The sequence below is a fragment of the Solanum lycopersicum genome, chromosome 5, assembly GCF_036512215.1.
Source record: "Solanum lycopersicum chromosome 5, SLM_r2.1".
NCBI lineage: Eukaryota > Viridiplantae > Streptophyta > Magnoliopsida > Solanales > Solanaceae > Solanum > Solanum lycopersicum.
The window spans coordinates 24,361,808-24,378,043 of NC_090804.1; the positions used below are offsets into that span (position 1 = coordinate 24,361,808).

A 16,236-nucleotide genomic window follows, 5' to 3' on the forward strand; every position below is an offset into this window, starting at 1 on the left:
AGGGACATTTGTATCAGCAAGCACACTTCATGGGGAAAGTATGTATTTTTTGTAGTTGGGACGTGTTTGTAAAGGTTACATATCAAATTATATAATGTGTGTCTATAATAAGGTTGCATATTCCCATTAGAAGATGGTGTTGTTGACACCGAAAATGACTGTTCGTGAACATGATTTTTCGAACAATTCAAAAATGCATTTGGCGAGCAAAAAGATATGCGTGTTGTATCATATAGAAATGGGAGTATTACGAAGAGTGTAAGAATTGCGTTCCCAAATGTACCTCATTATGGATGCATATGGCATTTTTGGAAGAATGTTTGTGGCAACTTCAAAAGGAGAAGGAAGACCCTAAGTGATCTATTCTACTCTATGGCCAAGACATACAAAGTGGAAGATTTCGATAAGTTGATGGCTAAGGTTTATAGAGCTGATCACAGGGTTAAGGATTACCTTGAGGATGCAGGGTATCAGAAGTGGTCAAGAGTTCATGCAACAGTAAATAGCTGTAGAATGATGACTTCAAACATTACGAAATTTATCAATTGTTGTCTTGTTGAAGCACCACAATTGAATATATTAGAATTCTTGGGAAAAGTTAGAATTCTATTTGGTTTTTGGCATTGCAAAACAGAGAAATATCCTCATATACAAAGGACACATTAGGGAGAAAATTTTAAGAAGTGTTGATTGTAAATGCGCTAAAAGTTCAAAGATGAAAGTATGTATCATTATATATTATTTTATATTATATATATCTAATTCATTGTAACATTCTGGTGTTTACGTAGGTTGTTCCATCATCTAAATTTATTTTCTCGGTTTATGAAGCTGGAAGAAGATATATTGTTTGTCTTGGGCGGAAAATATGTTCTTGTGAAAGATTTCAAGTAGATGAGATACCTTGCGCACATGCAATTGATGTTTTAAAAGAAAATAATATCAAAAATATGCATCCATATTGCTTTGATTACTACAAGCTTGATGCATTGGCAAAAAAATATGAGATTTCAATGATAGCAATACCAGATAAGGCATATTCGTCAGCTCCTAAGAATGTGGTAGCTGAAACTGTGTACCCACCTAGATATAGACGATTAATAGGACAATCAAGGAAAAGAAGAAAAAAGAATGCAGATGAAAAAATTACGGTGAGCACAAATTGTTGTGGACAATGTGGACAAGAAAGACACAACAGAAGAACTTGTACTTTCTTCCCAAAAGAGAAGTGAAATAGTCGTAATGTTTCTAAGACATTAATATTTTTGTTGAATAATTTTTCACGTAAACAATTATCATTTTTTAAGTATTGATTACATTTGCTATTTAATCACTGTTGATGTTGAAAAAGAAACTTATTAATAACTTGTGTTAAGTAAATTTTAAGTTGAACTTTTGATTATAAATACTTTGTTATGATTTGTGTTGAAAAATACATATGTGTCAATATTTTTTTTGTTAAATAAATTTTGTAATTATTGGATAATGTAACAAACATGTATCATGTGCGTTAGCTAATGTATCATGTACATTTAATTCAAAAACACTTTTTAAGGTTACTGTATAATTTACAATGACTATAAATCATGTATCATGTATATTAAGTATCATGTGTGATGATTTATTTGATACGTACATTAAATAACTATTTTACAGAACAATTGAATTTAGCACAACTATTATATTCATTAAAAATAAGGTATCATGTAAATTTAGTTTTCAAAAAACTATTTATTACTAACTATATCTGATTAATAAAATTTTTACTGCACTTTTTCTTTATATAACGCCATAATATCATTGAAATTTAACTTTTTATTAGCGAAAATACTTGTTTCATAATGTATCAAAAAAAAATAAAGCTTTTGGGAAATTGGCAATACAAGAAAGATAACATTAAACATTGTTTATGCAAAGATACTACTCTATGTGAACCAGATCTTCTTCTGGTGGTGGTATGACTACGCCCTTAGATTTTGGTGGATCATCATTCTCACTAACGTATCCACACTTAGCCTTCTCGTTGTCATAACTGCACAACAATGTTTCATATCTTTGGCGTAGGTATGCAGGACGGAAATTAGCAAATGATACTTCGATTCGTTCACTCAGATGCTCCGCAAATGCAGCAACATATAACCCATAGTCTCTAAAAAATTTACTGAATATAAACTATAAACTTAAATGATACATGATTAAAAACAAAAAAAATATAATACTTACAGGCTATAGATCTTTTATGGTACAATATCTTGTGCAAATTTAACCATGAAAGAAACTTGAGGCTCTAAAAGTGAACCAGTAATGTTCTCCTTGTACACATGACAATCACCAAAGTTTGTTCACTCAGTTTCTTCAAAGAATCCATTGTCCAGTAGGTAAGAAGGAAGCATTTTAGACAATATTTTTATTTCGTGCGGAACTGTTTTTTTCGTTGAGCATATTGATGAGTCAAACACTCTTATCACTCTGTTTTTAATTCCACAACCGCCAGCACCCAATGAAATTCTTGATCGCAGTTAATCGGGATATAGACCTCATCTACAAGATGCCATGGTAATGCAGCTGGGGTTCCAAAACCTCTGATGATGTTAATTATTAACCTCTCATATACAAATACAACTGAAGCACGATCAACATGTTCTTGGATACTAAGGCTATTATCATCATTATCTATGTAATACCTATCATAACGTTTCTCACATATGACACGAACAAGCAATGGGTTGTTGTGTATCTGTATTGATCCATGCTGCATAATTTTGATTTTTTACGAAGATAGTAAAGAAATCACATCGATGTGCTATAATAAACATGATAAACAAAATCATAAATTATATAATTCTAAACAAGGTTATATACTAATTTAATATAATTGCTACATTAAATGATGATCTTAACTTATACTAGTTTAATATTTTGATACATCAATTGAATGTATCTGTTGAAAAAAAGTTCTTATTGTATAATAGAAGTTCTGTAGGTGATACATTAAATTTCATCAGGATATTATGTATCATGTCATACTAATATAAGTGTATTTGATACACATTTGATAATTAGTTTAAGAACTTTACCTCATCAGTCCAATATTTGTTTGGTTGTGACAAGTCATAAAATCAATTCTTATTTATTGGAAAAGCAACAACAAAGTCCATCATCTTAAATCCCAAATAAGACTATTTTGATCTGTATTTATCGTTTGATGGGTTCATACACAAATGATACATAACAGTGACTAAATGTGTGTGATACATAACATTGACTAGATATGCGTGATACATAACAGTGACTTAATGACAAATTATAGACAATGTATCAGAAACATACATTCGTATTATGAATTGGTTATGAACAAAATAAATTAACCCAAATATTTGCAAAATATATGTATAAGACTTACTTATTGTCATGATTTTTGAGGATCCCCCTTGATAACCACTTCATATAATCATTAATAAGTTTCGACGAAACTTTATCTGTAATCCCACATCCTTCAAATGGAAAATAGAGACTAATAACAACCTTCAATTTCTCCTTTTTCTTCTCGCTTGATCCAAAATAAGTACAATATGGAGATTGAATATTTCTCGAAGGTATTCTATTTCTAGGCGCAGGAGTAATTGAATCGCTTCTGATTCCAATCTCGGTAATTGAAATGTTAGTGGGTAATTAACTATCAGTCAACAAGTACTTGCTGCTAATTAAATTCTGTGGATTGTAAACATACAATGGTCTAACAGTAGTAAGATTTTTCCCCAGATCTTTGATAAGTACATTTATTGCTGCTTGAGTTGATGGTGATATTGTTGTTGATGTGGAAGAATCCAATATATTATGATATAATGATTTTTTAGTAAATTTGTATGTAATGAAAGTTTGTGTCATAAAGCATAATTGAAAAATCTACCGATGTATCCGTTGTTGTTTAATCGAGCAAAACGTGAGGGATGTTGTGTTGAACTGTGTCAGCACCATCTTGATCCATGATAGGTTCATTTAAATCTTGATGTGATTGATGTGCTACACCATCCTGAATATATGCAAGTATTATGTATCAGATGTATAATCATTAAGCAATGTATCATATATATAAAAAAGTGATAGTGTATCGATAAAAATTATAATGTACAATTTTTTAGAAACTGATACCTTATCAGGATCATTGGCTTCAGTATCAACATGTGTACTTTGATATGTAGGAACTGACACCTTGTTAGGATCGTTGAGTTCTGTAACGTCCTTCGTTTCTTGTTCATTACTGGTAGTATGATCAATTTATATTTAATTTTTATATAGTAAAAAGTGTTAATATAATTTTTTGCTGATACATTATTTAATATGACAATGAATATAAAATATAAATATATATCTGTTGAATGAGATATAAGATTAAATTAATCAACTTAACTTTATATACATGATACATAATAGTGACTAGATGTGCATGATACATAAAAGTGTCTAGATATGCATGATACATAACGATGACTTAATGACAAATTATAGACAATGTATCAGAAACATACATTTGGATTAACATTGACTAGTTGTCCACCCTCATTAACAGAAACACCAACAATATCATCAACTACATCCACCGCAACATCAGTGACTTGATGTTCGCCCTCGTTAGTAGAAACACCAACACCATTCTCAGCTACATACCCTGACTTGATGTTCACTCTCGTTACCAGAAACACCAACATCATCCTCAGCTACACCACCCATATCAGCAAGATCAATCTGTATTGGTGGAGATGGTTGTCTCTCAAACTAAAATGTACTTGATTTAGTGTCAGTGTTGATGTTTTTCTAGCGTCAAATTGCATCAACTAGGAGTGATTTTCCTTTATCAATATAACTAGTTCCTCAAATTTCTTGTCAAACTGTGAATCATAAATACATTTAGGGTAAATATAAATTACATTTAAGTTACAATATCAAAATAATTAACTTATGTAATTTTTCAAATGATCTTTCAACTCTTCAATATCTAAAATTACATAGTTGACTTTCTTAGAATCTACGAAACCATGTACATCAGCAGTCGGGGTTGAAGGCACGTCTGAAATAGAAACATGTATATCAGCAGGCGGGGTCGAGACACATTTTATTGATCAGGCTGGCTGGATTCTGAATTCTTTGTTTTATGTCTATCCACTTTCTTTCTTCTTTTGGGGGGTGGTGGAGGGTGTATCTAGTAGTAGTACGATACTTATGGTTCTGAAAGATCCAAGCCCTTCCAAAACCGTATTAGTACATATTTTACCTCCTCCCGAGTGGTTTTTTAACCCAAATTAGGAAAAGTTCTGTTAGGTTCTTAGTAGGAATCGGCGACCTTTTCTTCTTTTACTTCACATAGCTTTTCGTCTCCTTGATCAATTCCCTTTCTTTAGGCAGTTTCGTATTCTAATGATCCCGTTTTACCTGATGATTAGGATTTGCTTTCCCTATTTGAAAAAAGGAGATCTGTGTCACTCTCACTATGCTTCACACATGAAATTCTACAGCTTTCAAGGGCTCGAATAGATTGATTTGAGAACTTGTTTCAGGGTTGCCCCGTGGGAGAACTTTCATGACTAGGAAGGGGTGCCCTTGGTTGGACTGATAGCAAGGGCCAGCTTTAGACCATCCTCCGATGTAAGCTAATCAAATCACTCGATTTTGAAAGCTATTGAGATAGAGGCAGATGGAAGGACCGGAACTGGCTTAGATGTCCAAACTTGGATTCGATTTAGCTTTCTTTTAGTTGCTATATCTTTATTTTTGAAGAAAGGTGGATCTATAGGGGAAAGGCAGACACTCTAGAAGATATCCTCAATAAATTTCTTTAATTATGTTCGAATTATAATAATTTTGATTGAAGGAATGAAGACAAATCGTGTTAGTCTCATTTGTTTTCTAATGTGTTCAAATAACTTAAGTAAAACACAGTTATTCTCAAACATTTTCACTATCAATTGGACTAATGATTTGTGGAACAACATATGTATCCTCTATCAATATCCCTCACAAATCTGGTTCCACATCAGACAACGGTGTTTGTTTAAACGGAACAAATAATGGGGGTTCAATGATTCAATAGGAAAATGACGTAGTTGAGGTACCTGAGGGGAAAAAACCAACAAGTTTAGCGATCTGCTTCTGTATTTGTCCATCACTGAATTTGGAAGAGCATGACATTGCATTTCATGATGTACCATATCCGACATTTGTCGCTTATTTTACAGCTCACTTTTGCACCCAAGGAAGTGGCTAGTGGTCAATGAATTGAACTGAGAACCATGAGGCCCTAGATCTGATAGATGATTTCCTTTTTTAAATGCCCAAGCCTTGGTGAGCCTCGTACCTATGCTGGTTGGTGATAGTAGGTAGTCCGTGTAACTAGTGCAAGCATAATGGATAACTAAGGAATGCACAAAAATTATATGCAAGGTGTCTCTTCTAAGTGTTTGCATGCTGACACTTTGTATTGTAAATGGCCATGGTGCATGTAAACTGGCTCAGATATCACTGTGATCTGGAAAAAATAATTTCCCTCAAGCTCAACCTAGTCTCTTTTGCATTTGTGAAGTTACTACATTTATTTCATGTTTCATTTTAGGTGTTCATATGTTGCAAACACGTAACAGTGCTTACTTTATTACTAGACAACAATAAAAAAGGATGATTGCAAAGGCAGAACATAAGATAAGAGATTTAGAAGATCAATAGATTATAAGAATCACCTCTATAATTGTATACTTTCAATTGTGAACATAAAATTGGATGTTTAAAAAGTAGGAAAAACACTAAAAGTGTGCTGCTTTTGCTTCCTTTAAATTGATGTCGAAACCTGACTAGTCCTTGGGCACACCCTTTGCACATGTATCCCATATCTACTATTTGTTATTTCCTGACTTTATCATTGAAAATCATTAATATAACACAACTTAGACATTGTTTGTGACTCCAAATGACCAATTGTGACAACTTAAACAATAGTGCTACAAATGTCATAATGATTATTAATCTTCTCAATAGAATCAAATTATAATTAAGAATATCAGAAAATATGATTATTAATCTTCTCAATAGAATCAAATTATAATTAAGAAAATCAGAAAATATATTTGGCAGGACACTTTTTGGGCACGAAATGGCAGGACCTTGCTTTTTCAGGGTAAAGTCGTAATTTCATAGGAATGGAAAGGGTGAATTCATTTTTTTGGAAAATATATTAGCACGACTTGACACAAACAACAAATTTTAGGTATTTTTGTAATTTAGCTGAAAAATTAAGGGTGATCGGGTAAGTTCATTTATTTTTTGTACCCAAATCAAGAGGTGGCTGACATGAGGCTCCATTATGTCATGTGGAAAGTGTTGGGTTCCATTTCAGAAAATGATCCAAATCCATTTTTCTCTCTCTTCTTTTAATGATTTTTTCTCTTACTTTTTTTTTTACTTCTTTTTCTTTGACTTTTCTTTTCCAATTAATGTTTCAAATTTCTCTACTTCCATACTTATATAAATTTATTCATGGAAATGTGAAATTCAAAAAAGAAAATATTCATTCTATATCTAACATTTTAATATTATTTTTGATGAATATTTATTGAGAAATGATACAAAATTCTAAAAAATAACTATATATACAAAACAAATTAATATGAAATTGTTCTTCCTCAACTTGCTCATCAACAAATTTTTCGAAATCTTCAGCACCCATAATTTTTTTTTTATTGATAGTGTCTTTACATAATAGATGGAAATGTCAAAAGATACGACAATATATGTAGCTTTATCATTGGGTGATTTTTTTTTTGAAGGAATTGTGAGATTTGTTGAACAAATTGTAGGAAAATAGAAGAGGTGATTTTCATAGACAAGAAAAGAAGAGAACAATGCTGAAAAAATAGAAAGGAAAAAATTGGGGTAAAAATTGAGAAAGAGGGAAAAGTGGGTAATGAGAATTTTCTTCTCCTTTTTTTACACGAATAGGAGACAAAAGTTAGTGGAATGTGGGCATGATATGAGAAATAAAAGGAAATAAATTTAATTTTATTAGGATATATTTTATTTTCTAAAATATTGACATTTTTAATTATCATTTTAAATATAAATATTTTTAATAATTATGTTAGGAAATTTGGCTAATTTATTAATTTTCCCATTAAACAAAGAAATAAGAGAAAATTGGGCTGATTTTTGGGTTATCTGGAATTGGTTTGCTGTTGAATTTGGGCTACTGAAAAGTAAGCTAGGGCCCATAATTGGCCTTAAAAGAGTTAAATACAAGGTAAGAAAAGGGTTAGATTTGTAATGGAAAAGTAGCCACATGATTTGCAATTATGGCCATGAAAATTAAGAAGTTAGCTAAACTGAGTTTGATTAGCAAATTTAACTAAAACATAAATAAAATGAAAACATATTATTAATTTAATAAGTTTTTTAATCCTAAAGAATTAAAATAATTAAGTTAACTATAGATTAAATATTTTAAAAACAAATATAAACTATTATATTACTAAACTATTTAATCGAATATTTCAGTGAAACTAAAATCTTTTAAGGACGATTTTTGAATATTTATAAAATATATTAATTATATATATAATCATATAAAACATACATATATTATTTAAAAATTATAAAAATAATTTAACTATTTAAAATAACTTTAGAATTCTATATTTTTTAAAATGTTATAAAACTAATTATTTTAAATCGATTGAAATTGAAAAAGGTCGATCATTAATATAGGACGTGGATTGGATGCCACCAATTGTGACTATTCAACTCTCTCTAATTTATGTGTCACTAGGAGCAGTAATTGCAGTCTTTCCAGTTTCTTACATTTGAGACAAAGTTACATTTGAGACACATATTGATGAGGCTTCAACATCACTTTTATTTTCCACTCTTTAGCACAAGTGGGCTCCACTCTTTAGCACAAGTGGGAGGAACTGCAGAGTTCTTCTATTATATTTTTCGATTCTCTCACTTGTATTCTTCATTCATCTCTATTGTAGTTTTCGGGTACTATTTTTGTTATTTTTTTTATGTTGCTCTCCTACATATATACTTTTTTTGTTATTTCTTTTATGTTACTCTCCTATACATTCACTCTTTTTGTTAATTATGTTGTTCTTCGTATATATATTTTTAGAGATATGAATGAGTTTCTATTTAGACATCTAATGTATTTGGTTATGTGTTTTGATAACTTTTTATCCTTCTTTCAATGATAGTTATCTCTTTAAAGTAATACATTGTAAAGATTTTGATTTTTTAAAGATAGTTCATTAACTTTCTTAGAAAGAGTTTTCTACTGTTACCACCCACCATTTCTATGTCTTCATTTCACACAAGAAAGAGGTCACCAAACATAGATCTAACTGTTCAAGACAATCTAGAATGCCTTATCAATCATTTATAGAAAGGGTACCAATTTTAGGTGATCTACCGATCCTAAACATTCACTTAACAATTATTCATTACTCAAGAATAAGATGCCAAGGCTTACTAGGTCAAGAGATCACATTAAATAAGCTTTCAAGTATCAAGAAGAGGCCCCTAAGTCTACCAAATCAAGATACCACATCACATTATAGAAATATTTCACATTCTAGCATCATCACACATGAACATTAAGAGAGAACATAATTCTAATCACAATACAATAACACTTTATACAAGATCACCTTGAGATCACATCAACACCTTCACATTATACATTAGCATGATAATACTCCAATTCACCATTGAATGCCTTCAAGACCATGATCACAATACATACAATATGTAAACACCTCCACCATAAGTGGATTAAAACATCAACCTGTCACAATTCAATATCAATTCTACATTGACAATGAAATTAGGTTAACTTACCATCATCCAAAGTCATGATCAGCATTACTCGAGTCCTCAACAATTCACCATATATAGATGTCGATAATAATAGAAATCAATAATACAATTCACCCTATGCATAATTCCATCAACATCCAATCATAATCATAAAACCCACTTCATAAGTCAAATTTAAGAATTTATTGAAATCATGGGTTCGTAGAGTTTTTCACCTTAAAATCATCAATTAACAATCAGTATAACTGTAGTTTATCATTTTGAAAATGTTTGATGCAAGAACCCATGAGTTTGAGTAAGAATAGGTTTTTTTATAAACATTGTAAACTTGAAAACTATTTTAAAATTGACTCTAGGGTGAAAGCTTGCCCTAGATAAAAAATCAATATACCTATTAGATGAGAATCCACGAAATTCCCTTGAAAAAGCTTGAAGGATTGACCTTGGAACCTTGAGTTCTTCACTTCTAATTGAGTTTTCCTTGAGAGATGATTTTGGGAAAAGAGGTTTCTATCTTTTGGAGTTTTGAAAATAATGAGTCAAAGGACTTAAAACTATTTAAATGTATCATATAAACCTTTTAAAATCAACCCACTTAATAAAAGACATAAATGAAATTACTTAAGAACCTTCAACTTATGCAGCCCTATCAGGGACCGGACCATGTCCACCTATACGGTCCGTGAAGGTGCGAGTGTCCTCTTAGGCAGTAGCTCAAGTTGCCTGGCCATGCCCCAAGATGCTAAGGCATCTCGACGGACCACTTCATGGTCTGTGTCAAAACCACTGGCCCTGGAAGTGGTCGTGGACCTTGGAGCAGTAGCTTGGCCTCAAGGCCTTGCCACTAAGTGATCTTCACAGACCACTTCACGGTCCATGGTCAACACAATTGGTCTTTAAAGTGGTCGTGGTCATGAGGCACTGCTTGGCCAAGGTTGGGCAAGCCTTGGCCTTTGGCTTAGACCTTCCTTTTTGGCTAAGCACACAACGTTGCAACCCTTAACCAATATTAAAAATATCCCTTTAACATGGAGTCTAATATGTGCCTTAACGTTGACTCATTAAACTCCTTAGCTCGGGTCAACATTACACAACAAGAACCCTCAATACGAACTTAACACCCCAAGTGATTAGGCTCTAGTTTAACCTATAATTTTCTGAGTCGTTATAATATTAAAGAAACAACACTAAGTATATAACAAAAAAGAATATATTAAAGAAACCAAACATAGTACAATAGCAACAAAAGGTTAAATTAAAAACACCTAACAAGAATTTCAATAAGGAAAACAAGCTAATAGAGGCAATAACAATTTGAAGTTTGAGTTATTGTGATGCAACCCAGATACATTGTATCCGGCAAGTAAGACATTCAATAGTATCAACAGGCAAATTTCCATTTCCAAATAATAACTGGAGAAGGCACCTTGAATGCATAAGGTGCTGACACTCCAAAGTAGGGCATTGAATAGAGAAAATGACAATTTAAAGTTAGAGTTGTCATGATGCAGCACAGGTACATTGCATCCCGCAAATATTCAATAGCTCGATGATTAGTATACAATGTGGAGGTTCAAAATTGGGTGTCAACAACTGCTCCTCGTTTGACTTAATATTTTTGATAAATTTTTTTAACCATTTTGGCTTTGGACTCCTTATTTTGATTTACGATATAATACGGTTCTTTTAATTTTATGAAACATAAATTTATGAGTTAAGTCTTATATTTAAAAATAATTGAATTTTCGATTTTAAATTTTAAATTATAATCTCAAATCACATATTAAAATACGAATTTAAAGTTATGATTTAATGTGGTATGTAAAAACACAAGCCAATATTCAAAAAAAAAAAAAAGAATCGTTGGCATGGTAAAATTCCAACTAATAGTACAAATCATATATTATTAAAAGTGTGAAGCTCCTAACTTCAAAGTTAAATTACCATTTTGTCCTTCAGTTAAATATTTTTTTTAATGTACAAAATGTAAAAATATATTTTAATAACTAATTCATTAATCAATGTTAAGTATTCAATTTAAATTATTATAATTAAGATATAATGGAAGATAAAAAGTCATTCAAATGAATAAATAGATTACATTAATTTGCTAGGTGGCAGTTCAAACATTTCAAATGAAGAGTATTAAAAGAAACTGTTATATATTACAATTCCCAAAAATTTATTCTTCATCCCTAGTTTGTATGTTTTTTCTTTCAGATTTTCTTTTACCAACAATATTGTGTAGTTGAATTTGGTTTAGACAATGTAAGACTCTCATCTTCTTTTTTTTTTTTTTTTTTAATAAAGTTCTTATGGTATGTACTTTCGTATTTTGTATTCCGTCTATTGTTTTAATTTTTTATTTATCATATAAATCATGCTTAATTCTTTATTGTTGTTTAAGGATTTGATCTTTCACATGAAAATAAACTATTAAAATTTTGTTGTGACCATTTATGAGGTAGATTTTTAATTTCAGGGATAAATATATGATGCTTTTGCTGGCAGTTGAATTACTTTGTTGCTTCTATTTTTCATGATAAGTATTGGATATGACTTCTTTATTTGCTAAATAGATATTTAGTGTTTACCTTCATTACTGTTAGGAACTTGAATTTATTATTTTAATAATTGAAGAATTTTCTATAATGTCTTTGTGGATTTTAAGAAGTTTATATTTGCTTCGTAAGAGTAACATACGCTTAAAAGTAGAAAGAATGTTAGACAAAAGATAGATGACCGTTTTACTTCTATATTAAATTAAAATGTTTAACTATTTAATAAATTCGATATTAAATAGTAACTCATCACATTAGTCATGAATCAACCACCGTAATATCTATGAAATATCTTTGTATTGATTTTATATTGGAGTAAATTATGAATTTATTGTTCTTTTTGTATTCCAATTGGAAATATGAATGGTTGTGTTTGTTCTCTAAAAAGAAAAAAATCGGATCTATATATATATATATATATATATATATATATATATATATATATTATATATATTTGTATTAATGTTTCACTAATTCTCCTTTATGTAAATATATATAAAAAAATCGGATCTATATTATTATATATAATTTTTTTATATATAAATATATGTATTAATGTTCAACTAACTCTCCTTTATGTAAATATCATAACTTTCACTAATTATTTCATTATGATTTTTACTCCTACCTCTCATTCATGATCTCATATGAGTTAATGTCATATAAATGAGTCATGACAACTCTTGTGTTCTTCGATCCTATCTATAAATAGTGGCATTTTGACGCAAGATTGTACACACTCAATATAGTTGAAAAAAATGTATAACTCTCTATGCTCTCTTCTGTTTATGTATTTTTATTTATTTTGTTTAATGATTAGGTTTCTTTATTGTTTTCATTGTATAACACTCTTAATATATATACATCTATATATATATGTATATATATATATATGTGTGTGTGTATATATATAAAAACTAACCATGGAAAGCTTCAAAATAAAAAGTTAAATTATCATTTTATCCCTAGACTTAATTAAAGTATCAAAAAATATATTTAAAAAGTCTATTTAATTATTCCTTTAAAATCCAAAAATGATGAATTTGAGTAAATTAAATTAAGTATAGTCCAGTTTCATTTGACTAATAGTTCATTTACTTTTAATATGACAATGCTTTAGGCTTTTAGCATTCTCTTTGGATGTATGTATAATGCATTAAGTTCAGAAATTAAATCTTTGTTTTAAAAAAATGAAAAAAGACCATCTCATAATAATTAGGTCTTTTCAACTACTGCAAACATCTTATAATAATGAATCTCTTCTATTTCTCCTAACATCTCATAATAAACTGTCTTTTCTACTACTCTTAAAATCACGTTATAAATAAGTCTTTTTACTATTTCATTTGGTTAAAATATTCACAGTTTCTTGAGTCTTTTTCTCTACCATCTTCAGCTTCAAGTACTTATCAACCCCATCCCTTACACCCACCCCACCTTCTTTTTTCTTTTTTTGCTTTATATCAATATAAGGTTCTATGACTGTTAACCACAATTGGATTGGTCATGATGCGATTCAATATATGCATCAATTTAGTTTTTATTGTTCATGGATAATCATTAGTTTCACAAGATAAATAATTCTTCATTACAATATGTATTTATCTTTAAATTAGAGTACTATATATATGTCAGAAAAGTACTACCGTTTTTGCAAGAATTTCTAATCTCAACTTATGGGCTTGTTATTTTTGTTTTCTATTGTATTTGATTTTTTTTGTAGCACATAAGAAGTCTACAGTAATATATATATATATATATATATATATATATATATATATATATATATATATATATATATATATATATATATATATATATATAAATGTCATTCAAATTTTATCGTTTGTCATAGAAGAATTGTTTTAAGTATTTTGGATAAACGTGCGATGCACGTTCCCAGAGACTACTATACTAAAAAGGTACGAAAGACTCCAAAATGCACTAGCTGTTGCAGGTTGATATTGTACTAGTATTTTTTTTTAATAAGTCTCAGAAAAAGCAAACTAAAAGCAACTTTTTTTATGAGTATTGACGTAATTAACTCACCTCGGTTGAAAAGAAAATCTATTATGCAAGATAAGCTTATAGTTCGACTCGATTGGTTGAAAACGAAATCTATTATGCAAGATAAGTTTTGGTTCTAGAGGAGTGAAAAGTAAGTCGAGTATGAAAAAGAGGTTTGGAACCTCTTAGCCATGAATGTGGGGCTCTTTTACACCCATAAATAAGAACTTACACAAACATAATTTCCAAAGCTCTTGATGCAAAGCTCTTGGTGAGAGTTGAAGTTTTCCTGATGCGAACTGAAATTGATAAACTCAAAGAAAAACCCACATGCCTTCAGATAAAGGTGTGGTTTGATTGTGATGGAAGTCACTCCTTAGCTCGCGTCTGAAGAGTTTGCCTCTTTGGACTAAGTCCCAATTCGTTGTTAAGAAAAATTCCATGTCGTGCTGCATCCTTTTTTATGTCGTCCGCCCATGTGGTTTGATTTGAGAATTCATCCTCTTGGATGCTACCGACAAGACTGAAATGAAATTGTTGATAGAAATTGTAATTAAAATAGAAAATAATATGTTTTACTGTATTTATCACATTTTTTTTCTAAATGTCTTGTCGTCATCCTTAGTCAATTTTGATGCAATAGATGATAAATTGATATGATGCGAGGCGAAGATGACTTTATTGATAATGCAATATTAGTAATAATGATGATACTTCATCGATAACATGACGATGAATGATGATCTTTGACCTCTGTTGGAAAGCTTAAAATTTCTCAATATCATAGTAGTGCTACTTTAAAGCTAGTGGAAAAATCACTCTAAATAAATTGGTGCAAACTTTAGAGTTAGTGCAGAATCATTTGAGATAAATACAAGGCTAGAAAGGTTAGTGTTAAATTAGTGCTAAATTAAATCTATAAAAATGACGCTAGTGCGAGTTTGGTGCAAAAATCATTATGATAAAATCATTGTTAGTGCAAGCTTAGTGCTAAAATCAAGGTTAGTGCCAGTGCAAAATTAGTGTCAGTGCCAAATTAGAGCTAAAAGGTTAGTGCTAGTCAGTGTCAGAAAATTGTTAGCGTTAGTGCTAAATCACTATTAGCGATAATGCAAAATTAGTGCTAATTCATTGTTAGTGCGGACAAGGGCCTAAAATATCCTTAAAGTATTGAAATGGTATAAAATTATCCTTTATCCACCTATTGGCTCCAAAATGTCCTTTTCATCTACCTATTGGCTCCAAAATACCCTTTTCATCTACCTTTGGGTTCAAAATTGACTATTTTTTAATTGTTTTAAAATTAAATTCTTTAAATAATTTTAAAAATACTGGGTGTTCAACTATTTATTATAATTTTAATTTATTAATATAATTTATAAACCAATCCGCTAACCACTCATTACTAACTAAACCTCACTCAATTAATAATTCAATTATAATATCAAAATCGTCATAAACACTACTAAAACACGATGAAATTATAGATTACTGAAAATGACATTCAAAATTATTCGAGTTCGAATCGAAGCCCCAATTAAATTTAGGTTGAGCCGCTTATTTAGGAGGACACTTTCTTTCAAAATTGAATTAGAAATTTATGATTAAAGGTAAAGAAATAATACATCCCGAATTAGTTCATGCACTTTTTTTAAATATAATTTTATAATTATTTATGATTTATTTTAAAACCTTTCATATATTATTTTTTAAAAAAGTTACCTATTAAGTAACATCACATAACTGAGACGTAAGAATAATTAAGATGAACATAATCAGACTTTTAAGTTTATCGGTGATTTTTATGTAG

The 16,236-nt window shown here is 30.1% G+C and overlaps 1 protein-coding gene and 1 long non-coding RNA gene across 3 annotated transcripts; one reads left to right on the forward strand and one right to left on the reverse strand.

Moving 5' to 3' along the window:
- The first annotated feature begins 216 nt into the window (after positions 1-216).
- On the forward strand, positions 217-1,232 carry LOC138348709 (uncharacterized). The gene is made up of 2 exons (XM_069298280.1): positions 217-498; positions 792-1,232. The coding sequence occupies exons 1-2, from the start codon at positions 217-219 to the stop codon at positions 1,230-1,232; spliced, it is 723 nt and encodes a 240-aa protein (XP_069154381.1).
- Positions 1,233-3,727: 2,495 nt separating this feature from the next.
- On the reverse strand, positions 3,728-11,194 carry LOC104647388 (uncharacterized). 2 transcript variants are annotated; one of them, XR_011221228.1, is made up of 4 exons: positions 10,250-10,863; positions 4,530-4,889; positions 4,153-4,261; positions 3,728-4,033 (listed from the first exon to the last, which is right to left on the reverse strand). It is a non-coding gene; the product is annotated as an uncharacterized lncRNA (long non-coding RNA). The 2 variants fall into 2 exon arrangements; XR_011221229.1 differs by lacking the exons at positions 3,728-4,033; positions 4,153-4,261; positions 4,530-4,889 and adding an exon at positions 9,508-9,826 and having other exon boundaries at positions 10,250-11,194.
- Positions 11,195-16,236: the final 5,042 nt, after the last annotated feature.

Coding starts and splice junctions, on each gene's coding strand:
- LOC138348709 (XM_069298280.1), top strand. CDS start 217: ATGCGTGTTGTATCATATAGAAATGGGAGTATTACGAAGAGTGTAAGA. Junction 499..791: donor GGTCAAGAGTTCATGCAACA/GTAAATAGCTGT, acceptor GTGTTTACGTAG/GTTGTTCCATCATCTAAATT.